Raw genomic sequence first — 12,651 nt, 5'->3', positions numbered from 1 at the left:
CCCCTGCACAACTTTTAAAGATACAGAAGACCTCTTGGAGACCGGGCCTGGCAACCAAGAGGTCTTCTGTATCTTTAAAAGTTGTGCAGGGGGAAGGGAGAATTCCACCTTGTGGTTTTTCCCATTACAGTGCTGCAAGAACACCTGCACTTGGCTGACTTTCTCTTCTCCTAAAGATACAGGATCAGTCTCAGGCCATGAAACTGGCAACCCTAGTTCCTTCACATGTCCATTTCACCTTTCCCCAAAAGAGCTCAAGGTGCATTCATTCAGTCTCCTTTTCTCCATGTTATCCTCACAACAACCCTGTGAGGTAGGTTAAGCCGAGGGAGACTAACTGTACCAAGGTTGCACAAAGTGTTTAATGGCTGAGTGTTGACTTTAACCCTGGGCTCCCAGGCCCACTTAATATCTCTCCACCACATTCTGGAAAATAGATATAGGAGTTAATAAGCTGGGTGAGGGGATAATATTTTTCCATAGGCTTGGCAATTTATGGGGTCCCTTGTTAACAGTCCTGTGTGGCACTTTGAAGACTAACCAATCCAGCCTGCAATCCTGTATGTACTTATCAGGGAGTAATCTCAGTTGAATTCAGAGGGGCTTATTTCTGAGTAATGTACAGTTATTGTGTAATGAACCCATGCTAAAAATTGTGACAACATAGATTTCTGAAAACAAGCAAATCACAACAAACATTGAATTAAAGTCAGCTGAAGGTGTTGAAAACACTTTAGTCAGCTATTCCTTTTCAATCTTTCTACACCATGTGTAAAACAATGAGCAAAATTCAGACACAGACTTCAATATCTTCCATAAAGACTGTGTGTGTGTGTGTGTGTGTGTGTGTGTGTGTGTGTGTGTGTGTGTGTGTGTGTGTGTGTGTGTGTGTGTGTGTGTGTGTGTGTGTGTGTGTGTGTGTGTGTGTGTGTGTGTGTGTGTGTAGTTTTTTCCCTTTTGTATGGATACAGATAACAAGTTTTATTCAGATTTTTGAAACTTTTTCCAAATAATATTTTTTATTTCCTTGTTTTTTAAACTGTATATGATGGGGTTTAACATGGGGGTTATAACACTGTACTGGATTGATACCACACTGTCCAGATGTTTAAAAGATTTAGAATTTGGCTTCATGTATCGGATAAAAGCTGAAAGATAAAACAAGCACACCACAATGAGGTGGGAGCTGCAAGTAGAGAAGGCTTTGCTCCTCCCTTCAGCTGAGTGAATCTTCAGGATGGTTGAAATGATATAAATGTAAGAGACAAGGGTAAGGAGGAAAGTTGCTAAACCAAAGAGAATACTAGAGGCAAGAATCAAGATGTAATTTGTGAAATGTTCATTGCAAGACAGTCTCATAACTGAAGGGATGTCACAGGTGTAATGGCCGATGGTATTGGATCTGCAAAAGGTCAAATCTTTTAAAGGCACTGCATTGACCACTGCATCCAAGACACTCATTACCCAGGCTGCACCCACCATGTGTCTGCACATTTGTTTTTTCATAACAGTTGAATAATGTAGTGGGTTAAATATAGCGACATATCGATCATACGCCATTACTGAAAGTAGAAATACTTCAGCAGAACCAAAATGGAGAAAGAAAAAGATCTGTGCAAAGCATCCCACCACAGAAATGGTTTTCTGTTTTGCTACAAAGTTTTCCAGCATCTTTGGGACAGTGACAGATGAGTAGCAAATGTCAGCGAAGGCTAGATGGCTGAGAAAGAAGAACATGGGAGTTTGAAGGCCAGGCTCAGTTCTGATTAGCAATATGATCACAGAGTTTCCTAATAATGTGGTGGCATATATTATGAGAAATACAAAGAAGAGAAAAATCTGTACTTGTGGATCACTTGAAAGTCCCAGGAGTATAAATTCTCTTATTATGGTCTGATTTTGCATGGTGAAATGCTGAGTGCCTGAAATATCTGTATAAGTGGGGAAAGAAGCATGAAAAATGCTATTAGCATTTTAAAAATTAATATACATGAAATATGAATAATTAACATTTTGTAAGTAGTACTCATATTTCCTCTCCCAGTCCCCCCCTCCTACACAAATACACACATAACATTACTTTTTGACCGAACATATAACAACAAAAACAGTACTGTAATGGTACTGGTTTTTCTTTATTTTTCATTTCCTCCCTATAATTTTTTTTTAAAAAAATCTGAATCACCACTTTTAATTTTAGTCCAGGGTCTAGCATGCGTGTGTGTGTAAATGACAATCAGAACAATATCTTGCAATCATCATTGCCCATGTAAAACTAATATATTTCAGGTTTTTCCATAGTGTGTACTGTTTCTAGGTCAGACGTTCACTTTCCACTGGTTATTGCCACTGTTCTTGCAATATGCCACCTTAAGAAATGAAAACAGCACAGTAGTAAACTAATTTGAACCAGACATGCATGGAATGGATTGGGAAGTTTTTGGGGGGCTGGTATAGAAATGAAGTTGCTGTGACTTTAATATTTGGGACATTGACAAGGGGAAAAAACAACTTCTGAAACTGATTTTATTTATTTATTTATTTATTACATTTATATACCGCCCCATAGCCGAAGCTCTCTGGGAGGATTACATTTTTGACATGTATCACAAAGAAGAGAATTACCAATGGCTAGTAGTCATGGAACAGATATATATATTATATAATTTTAGAGCTTGGAAAAGTTACTTTTTTGAACTACAACCCCTATCAGCCCCAGCCAGCACATGCTGGCTGGGGCTGATGGGAGTTGTAGTTCAAAAAAGTAACTTTTCCAAGCTCTGATTTTAATAATTTAAGTATTCTGAGCATCTGTGTCATGACTGGGCTGGATTTAGCCATGTGTCTTGGGTATATATTGTAGATCCTAGGGGTGTGCAATATCTCTGTCCTGGGATCAAATAACAAGGCAAATTTGGTTCATTTTGGTGAATTTACTCCTACAAATCACCCTGTGTCCATGGAGCTTTCTTTACAATTCCTGTTCTCCCCACATTTTTTTACGCTGTACAACTATGACCCGTGATATGTGTCCTGTTCTGTGAGAGCTCATCGCTCACAGAGAAAGTTTAGCAGTATCCCTACAAGAGGCTAAGGCAGGATTGCAAGGCATTCAGAACTCCAGCTGGGCATTAGAGAGCTCCTGGAGTAGATGTGCATGCTCTTGTCTCTGCAAGGACCTAGCTTCAGCTTACACCTTATATTTGTTGGCTGGACTGTATTTCAAAGTGAGGTTGTTGAGAATGATTCCTGTAGACTCCTGATGAGTTCTGGATGATTTTTTTTAAAAAAATGATTATTATGATTTCCAAAATGTAGAGCAGTGGATGATCCTTTTAAAAATCAAGAGCTTCATTTAACTCTTTTGTAAGTCTTCTAACTGAGAAAGCAAGAATTCAGAGGTCTTCAGCACTCGGCAGACATTATTCTGCTCATTCCTATATTGTAATGTCTATTGGAGGACATCCCCTGCCTCTAAACAAAAGCAAGCACAAGAAGGCTAGGCTTTCTGTGTGAATCTGCTAATTTTTTTTCTTTAATGTAAAAGCAAGGGAGGAAAACCCACACCTATGACTTTATTATACTGTTAGAAAGAGCAAGGGGGGGGGAACCCAACTCCTCCCTTGAAAATAAGAAACTGAAATCATTTTAAAAAAAATAGTTGGCCTAATGAAAGGTTCACTCTAATATTGCTATTTCCCCCACAAGTTTGGCCTGCATTTCGGCAGGCTAACTCTACTCTGGATGGGTTCTTGTATCAGCACATTTCATCCACTTCTGCTGAAAGTGGGCAGTTACGGCTGTTTTTAGATTCCCCATGAAAGTGAATGGGAAACATGTACCTTCATTTTACAGAGTAGATCAGAATCCCAAAATCAGAGATCAAAGCAGAGTACAGAGAAGTTCAGAAAAAGAATAGAGTATTTTTTAATGCACACGTACAAATACAAGGAGAACTTTAGGGGTGGTGTGTGTGTGTACTGCCTTCAAGTCAATTCCGACTTATAGTGACCCTATGAATAAGGTTTTCATGAGGCTGAGAGGCAGTGACTGGCCCAAGATCACCCAGTACGCTTCATGGCTATGTGGGGATTTGAACCCTGGTCTCCCAGGTTGTAGTCCAACACCTTAACCACTACACTACACTAGCTCTCTTAGGGGTGGTGTACATCTCTAATATAGACGCTGTTAAAATGAGTGAATGGGCACTGCCAGAGCTGTACATTGAGTTACCAACAAAGGCTAGAAAAAGAAGGTGTAAGTCAAGTTGGAATACTTCCATTTACCAGTTTGGTACAGAAGAATAAATTGAAACTAGTTGTACTTCCATCCCATTGGGAAACAATTAGTTTTACACATTCGCAGCATTGCTGAGTCAGATTGGTGACATGTAAAACCACTAACTGAACAGTATTGTTTAGTTAGTTATGGATTTTGTGGTGTTTATAAAAAAGCCCCCAAAACTAGAGTTCTGCACACTTTCTACGCATGCTCCAGCCATGTGTATGCCCCTTTGCAAATTAAAAGAAAATGAATACAAGCTGAATTTGTTAATCATTGACATAAACATAATAATAATATTTTAAAAATGTTAAGTGTCCAAAACAGATACATTATTTTATATTGAATGAATGAATAAGATTCATACATACTTCAACCCTTTATCAGTTGCTCTCTTTTTCCTTTTCTTCCCCCCTCTCTTTTTGGACTAAATGATGAAAATCTGTACCTGTCTGATTTCAGCAATCATTTGTCAGATTATGGGAAATTATCTGAAATCACAGAAAAAGTTGAAATGGAGATATAATCCCATTTCCTAGAAACATGTCCCCTTGACATCAGACATCAATCAGGTCCACTTCCTTCTCAGCACCTTCATGAGAGGCTCACTGAGCCCCCCAGTTAAGCATGGACACAGAAGACAAGAACCCATGATCCAATCATTCTTCACAACCACAATCCAATAATTACTTGGGGATCATGAGAACATCCAAGTAGTTTCAGTAAATAATTTAATTTATTCAGCTTTACCCAGGTTTTCATCATTTATAGGTAAATGCCATTTTTTGTTATGACATACTGATTATTCCCTCCTATTTTGGAAGGTCTCTGTGGTCAGACTGCTTCTGTAGGAGCTTCTTAATTTACTATATCTGACTGAAAATGTAGTGTTGTGTATGTGATCTAAAAGAAACACTTTTGATGGCTGATGAGAAAATGACTGAGCTGAAGTAGAAAGAAGAATGATGTGTGTACCCATCTACTATCAACATCTCCTCTAACTACTAACTACCATACTTACACCACATGGTTTGGTTTGGATCCTAAGAGAGGCTAACCCAAGGATGTTCATGGTAGGGAAGCTGCTTGTCCTCTTTTAACCCCTACATCCACTTGCATCCCCTGGATGTTCAGGAGATAATATGAGATGGGGTGTACTAGACTGCTGGCAGAGGGAGAAACTCAAGCTTGGATTTCAAGATGTTATCTTAAGCTCATGGAAGAGACATTTCCTATCCACTCCTCCAATGTACCGCATACCTGACCCTTTGGTGAGGCTTTTGGGGGTACACAATTGGTTGTAGGAGGAAGGGGATATAAACTACACCAGTGGCTGTAGGAAGAATTATCCATGAATTATTTAACTTACCTTGGGCCCAAGCCTATCTGTTCATATAATGGTCATGATAACAGTGAACAACAGACAAGGCCTATAGTTTTGTGTGTATATCATCTTACTTTCAATACCTGTATTAGGGATGATCAACAGAGGGTATGCAGATCATATGAGGCTCCAAAGTAATGTTACCTGTATTTATTCCACTCTAGAAACTCTTGCTGTGACACACCTTTAAAATTCCTCATTATGACTAATTAATTGTTCAAGAAGATTATGGGTAGGAATAGTTTTATAGTTTAAAAACCATGCACGGAAGATTTTGCCATTTGCTACTTCAAGGCTTAAAAGATAAATTGTATCAAAATAGTACAGATGGGGAAAAGGAGAAATGAAAGTCCTGGGAATAAATCAATCATCTGTTAACATCTTATTGTGGTTCATAGGGATGGAGAGTGGAAAATTATTGAATAATTAGGTACAAAATTGAAAAATTACAAAAGATGACTGGTTAGAATAATGAGCACAGACAGTCTTAATAAAAAGAGGAGATAATTGACATAGAAAGTGTAAATGTCAGTAAAAATTGGGAAACACTTCTTTGAAACCTCATGTTTTGATACCCCTTTTTGTTTAAATTAAAGAATGATTCAAATTCAGGATTTAAACTCAATTTTAGTTCATTATCACAAAACTAGGTCCCCTGTTGCATGAGCTGACACAGAGAAGATGAAATTATAAACTCACCTTCACCCTATTTGCTGTTGTTTATTCTTTCCAGGTTGTTTTCTTCTTTCTTATAGTCTAGAATTATTTGCCGTATGAGTGTCTGGAAATCAACAAATCCAATTCCCTGCCATTGATCTGAAGAGCGGTGACTGGTACATTCACATTCTTAACAAAACCATGACGTTTTTGAAACCTTTCTTTTAATAAAGTGATGGGACTACTGGGAAAAACACCTTTGAGGCATCACCAGGAAGATGATGGGTATTCATTCTATTGCTGAAACATTTTTTTTTCTTTTTGCATCATTTGGCACATTTTCAAGTGCTCAACCTAACATTCAGTTTTCAGGGAACTATCTGGTCATGTTTAGTCCCATTAGTTTCTTTGGGAAAGTTTTTGACAGATGCTTTACTCCCCCGCTGAAGTCAATGATACTTTAAAGTTCTTAATATTGGCTAGTTCATAATCCTATTTACACTGTCTGTCTCATCATCATTATTTTTAAAAAATAGATTAATTCTGAACAAACAGAGTTGGGGACACAGGGTGGGAAAATCTTTTCAGCTCAAAGAAAAAGTTTTGGATTTTTTTTTTTTTGTTCTGTTCTAGTGTTTTCATTCTCTCGTAGGCAACTTTCCAGGGGTGGCATGCCAGTGATGGTTAGGCCTGGAGTCAAAGTGGCAGTGGCCAGAGGCAAAAGTGGGTACTGCAACAGATATGACTTTCATGTTTTTATTGTAGGCGATATATTCTGCCATGCAAAAGTCAGAAGTTTACACACACACATACATACACACACACCCTCTTCATCCTTTATCCAGGCATGCTAGAGGCATTATCATGATTCAAAGACACATTCCATCCAGGCAAAAGCATTCAGGGAGGGCATAGATCACTGCTCGTGAAGGGTGTGGCCTGGGAAATAAAAGGAGAGAGCCTTTAGGGCTAGATAGAAAGGCCTGGAGGGCCACTTTTGGTTTTTAGGCCTGAGGTTCTCCATTGCCCCCAAACACTCTTATATTCAAAAAGGAGTATGGGGACCAGGAGGAAGGAGGGATAATTGCAGTCATGGGACAACACGGCTATTATTTGGCTGGGATTTTAACTGCTTTTATAAGCTCCTGATATAATGCAAATCTTCCATTGAAAAACCATGTTGTCCTCCAGATGCTGTTGTACTACAGCTCCAATCATCTCTCACTGAGGCCAACCAATGGCAATGTTAGATATGTAAGACAGCAAGGCTGACCTTCCTGAGCAGTTCTCATCTCTCTTGACAATTCAAAACTATTTTAATGTGTGACTAGCCTGCTACTTGATAGGACATTTAGGGATGTTGGATAATTCCAATGGAAACAGAAACAGGCACAAAAATTGCCGCTGTTCACATATTTACTCATTGTCAGGATCCGATTTACTTCACAGAAATGTAAGCAGCAGTTGTTGACACTGGATTTCTTTTTCGAAGCTGTGAATATTATATAATTAATATAATTAATAGCCTTACTGAAACTTGATTACTTTTTTTAAAAAATCTAGTTACTTATCTTATATTTAAATTCTGTGAACTGTAATAATAGAGAAAAGCTAAATAAAATCTACATATTCCCCATCCCCCCCGAACATGGATGAGGTGGCAATGGCAAGGAATGATTGTGACCTTCTGAATCCCTGTCAGCTTGCTATGATGCTATGCACATTTACTTGGAAGAAAGCTCCTTTGAACACAGTCAAACTTACTTCTGAGTAAACATGCAAAGGATTACCTTTAAAATACTCTTAAAATTAAAAAGTGAATGGAATGGGAAGGGAACATGATGTGGTGCATGTAGAATTCCCAAATTTTCCTGGCTGGCCCCTTGTGCTTTTAACAGGAAGATGGCAGGCAAACATTCAGCAAATGAAGTTCTCCAATTGCGGCATCTCCCTGCTAGGAAAGCTTCATCTGTTGGATTTCTGTGTAGTATATGGCCAGAAAAAAAGTTGAAGGTTCAAACCTTCACAATCACAATTTTGTCCCATGAAGTAATTGTTCAGAAACAGTGCAAAACAAAATTTCAAACATTAAGAATGTGATTCTGTGTAAGGTTGTTAGGGAAAAAAACCCTCTGAACTCTGCAGGACTTTCATTTGAGTAAACATGCATAGACTATGGAAACAATCTTAACTATGGGAAACCAGCATAATTTACACCAGTTTAAAGTTAAGGTGGCATAAATTACACTAAATCTAAATTTTGTTTAGAATGGGGTTACTGCGGGCTGAGCCAGCCCCAACCTGGCAGAGATAAAAACAAATCTTTCAAACAGAGTTTGACTTACACCACACTTTTAGCATGTGTACATTCTGCTGGGTTGCCAGGTCACCTTACTAAGCAGAACAGAGTTAGGACCAGCATAAGTCCCTCCTGCCCAGTCCAACCCCTATCATGCTCCCAACATGCACATTTTGTGGGGCTTACTCCAGCATATGCTATGTCAGTCTTGGTTCAGCCACCTGAGTCATGGCTGAGCTGGGATGAGCAAATTGAACCAGTGTATCTTCTGCTGAGCTGGGATGAGTGAGTTATACTGACATAGCCCAGCTGAGCTTGGAACCAGCAGGCTGGGCCACCAGATGTTCACTCGCTCATTCTGGCAGATCTGGGGTTTGGATTGCTCCCTATGGCTGCACTCCAAACCCACGTATTTGGGAATAAGCCCCCTTAATTCAGTAGGACTTACTTCTGAGTACATAGTTAGGGTTTTTCTGTAAGGCTACACATGCCACATACTTTAATTAGAAAATAAGAGCTATCTGTGGGACTAGCTTTGCATCCAGAGGTTTTGATTGTATTGCTTCCATTGCTTTGATTCACCCGCATTCGCCTCCTGACATCCTGGTTTTCCTCACCCTTCTTCCTACTATTTTGGATGTCAACCACTTTTGCTCCATTCGCATCATTGTAAGCACCTTGTCTACATCAGCAGGCAGCATCAACTGAAACCGTTCCCAAGAAGTTGCAGCAGACATTGCACTGGAAATCTCATTGGGGACTACAGTAGATGTGGGTGGGGCATCAAGACTGCTATGAAGGTGAGCAATTTTACCCTCAAAGTGTCTTGCAAACAATTCACAGTGGGCCTCCGAAGGGTCTAAAACTCCAGACCCCTGACAATATGGAAAAGCTCCACTGGGCAGCTACTTGAGGAAGAGATGTAGGTAAAGCAGTGGGCCTTCTTTGCTGCCCTCACCGCCACACAGTAGATACGGTTATGATGTTTTACTCATGCCCGATCAGCCTCACAGCACATCTTTTGCCACTTGCGCTCTAGCCATTGTCCAGCCTGTTTCATTGCCCTTAGCTCACTGATGTACCAAGGTACAAACCGGGCTCCACAATGCTGGAGAGGGTGCTTGGGAACAACCATGTCAAGAGCCCGACACACTTCACTGTTCCATAGTGTGAAAAATAGATTATCAACAAATAGGTTTGTAGAAACCTTTCCAGCTCAAAGGAAAAGTTTGGGGATTCCCCTCCCCAGCTTCTTCATTCCTTCACAGCTAATCTTCCAGGGCCACATGTCAGTGATGGGCAGTCCTAGAGGCAAACATAAGAGATGGGTCTCATCTTTTTACAGTAGATTATATTCCAGCCATGCAGAAGGTAAAAGATTCCATATACACACTCACCCCTCCATCCTTCATCCAAGTAAGCAAGAGCTATTATCAACAGTCAAAGAAACATTCCAAAAGCATCTAAGGAGGGTGTGGAACAGTGCTAGTGAGGGGTGTATCTTAGGAAATGGTCTTTAGAGCCAGATGGAAAAGCCTGGAGGAATGTATTTGGTTCCCAAACCTGAGGTCCCCATTAGCCAATCACCTTGAAGCACTCTTACATCCAATAAGAAGAGAAGGAAGACAGGAGGAGGGAGGAGTAACTGCATTCATGGGACAAGACAACCATTACTTGGTTTAAACTAGGAATCAGTGAGAAATTTGATTCAGTTCACATTTCAAGCTGAATCTATCAAATTCACACTTTCTGAAACAATATGATAATTAAAACACAGTCATCCTTCGAAATTCACATTTATTTGAATGTCGCAATGCAGTTCATCAACCAAAATGTCTTCAAAAATGCATAGGGGGAAATTTGCATAAAAACGAATCTGTTGGGTGAAAATAACAAAAAAATTCATTATGTGACAAGAAATTGCTTGCAAAAATGTGTACCTTTAGGCTGCTTTCACACATGGGGCTGATTGTGTTAGTTTAACAGATTAAAAAGGTAGCACTTCTGTCCCAATTTCTAAAATCCCTTTCACACTACAGTACCTGTTGCATTAAGGAACAGCAGCGTTTTCAGCTGGTATACTGGCATTTTGCGCAACTATCTTTCACACGGCTTGTTTTGTCCCTCACCCATGCACACTGTTCCTCACTGTGTAGGAGGTCTAAGATCTCATCCCGTCACCATGAAAGCCCTCTCCCTTTAGGATCTGACATTTTACATTGTTTTTGTTGTATCAAGACAGGGATATGTGTGGAAAAGCTGCTGCTATCTGCACCAATGCTGGAATATTGGTACAACATTCATCAGGCAAAAAACAAAACAAAACCATGTGACTAAAGGGTGGGAATGCACTGCATGCTGGGATGCCTGTCACATGAGCAGCTGCAGCTAGCGAAAAACTCCTTCAATCTTCCAGGTTCCCAGCCTTGCTAACGGTTTATTTCTGGTATCATTTATCACGGAAATTAGCTCTAAACTTCCACTATATTCCACTAGATTTCTGGAGCTAGCTTGTGCGTTGTGTGAAAGATCAAGTATAATGCACAAATTACCAGGTAAGAAATCATCAGAATAACGGAATAAAGTGCAGTGTGAAAGCAGCCTTAGTCAAAACTGCCTACAAAAATGTATTTATTAAGAGAAATTTGCAATAAAATGCTGGAGAATTTTCATGAGGATTTTTTAAAACACAAACAAACACAAATTGCTAAGAAAATGTGGAGAATTGAATTGAAGATTGGAAAAATGAGAAACTGAGAGAACCATCCTGTCAGATCTTCCCATCCCTAGTTTGAACTGTTATTATAAACCCCTGATTTAAGAATGTTTTCTGTTGATAGAAAACAAAATTCATTTTTGAGTTTGTAAAATGGGGATGGCCTGTTGTTCAGATGAGTTGCACTCCAACCCTCCCTGATTACCAAGAGCTGATTTTAAACCTCGTCTCATATGTCTTAGTCCACTTAATATCCCTCCACCTGATTCCACATTCTGGAAACAAGACTTAGAAGTGAATACGCTGGGAAAGGGAAAAAATATTTTTCTTTATGTATGGAAATTTATGGTGGCCCTGGTTAATTGTCCTGTTTGGCATCCAGAGGCCCCCACCCTCTGGAACTCTCTGCCATACGATCTTCGCCATGCCCCCTCCCTGATAAGTTTTCACCAAGGACTAAAAACTTGGCTCTTCCAGCGGGCATATAAGACTCCTGGGTAAGCTTAGTTCTATAGCGTATAGATGTGGGTGGGCTGATTGATCTAAGTTGATGTAATAACTGTATTTATATGTTGTATTTTAACATTTTAATCTATGTACGCCACCTAGAGTGGCCGTTCATTCGGCCAGACAGGCGGCCTAAAAATAAAATTTTATTATTATTTATTATTATTATTATTTAGACTAACTGCTTTAAGCTGCAATCTTTCACATACATATCAGGGAGCAATCCCCAAAGAATTCAGTGGGACTTACAAGTAATGATGTTCCCACAGTAATGTGGGGGTGGATTTGCCCTCTCCCTGGGAAGAAGAGAGGGTTGGTTTCTTCTTAGGGGAGAAGAGAGTTAGAGGGGACACGTGATGTCTTCTTGCCTATGGGGAGGGATGCAGCAGGGCTTAAAAACCTACACTGCCACTCCAAACGTCCTTCTTGCATTTTTTTTTGGACCAACCCTCCTTCCCACCCTCTATGCAGTATGGTCTATGCCGGTCATCTGTTTGGCACCAAGTAGGATTTTTTTAGATGGGACCACTTTGTTGTCCTTCAGGTTTTTCCTAATTCATACTGTTGGGTCTAATGTGTTTGGCCTTTGGGAGAGGCGTGGCTGATTGCCTGTCATGGCATTGAGTTTGGGCAGGTGAGGAAATTGGGAGTTGCAATTAGGTATACTGAAACATTATTGGGTAAGGGGCACCCTTCAGAGATCCACCAGGCGTTTGGTCTGGGGTGAACTGAGGGTACCCCCTTTGTGGACTATCATGCACATCTGGGTGAACACAAGTACAGCAGGGCCAGAGTCAACATGGGGGA

General features: G+C 39.9%; 1 protein-coding gene across 1 annotated transcript; it reads right to left on the bottom strand.

The window, feature by feature from the left end:
• Nucleotides 1–981: 981 nt before the first annotated feature.
• On the bottom strand, nt 982–1,905 carry LOC133367886 (olfactory receptor 8S1-like). The gene has a single exon (XM_061591972.1). It carries the CDS (start codon nt 1,903–1,905, stop codon nt 982–984), a length of 924 nt encoding a protein of 307 aa, XP_061447956.1.
• Between the last annotated feature and the right edge of the window lie 10,746 nt (nt 1,906–12,651).

Source organism: Rhineura floridana, chromosome 11, assembly GCF_030035675.1.
Source record: "Rhineura floridana isolate rRhiFlo1 chromosome 11, rRhiFlo1.hap2, whole genome shotgun sequence".
NCBI classification, from domain to species: Eukaryota; Metazoa; Chordata; class Lepidosauria; order Squamata; family Rhineuridae; genus Rhineura; species Rhineura floridana.
This window is presented reverse-complemented; position numbering and strand designations above follow the sequence as displayed.

Coding starts and splice junctions, on each gene's coding strand:
- LOC133367886 (XM_061591972.1), bottom strand. CDS start 1,905: ATGCAAAATCAGACCATAATAAGAGAATTTATACTCCTGGGACTTTCA.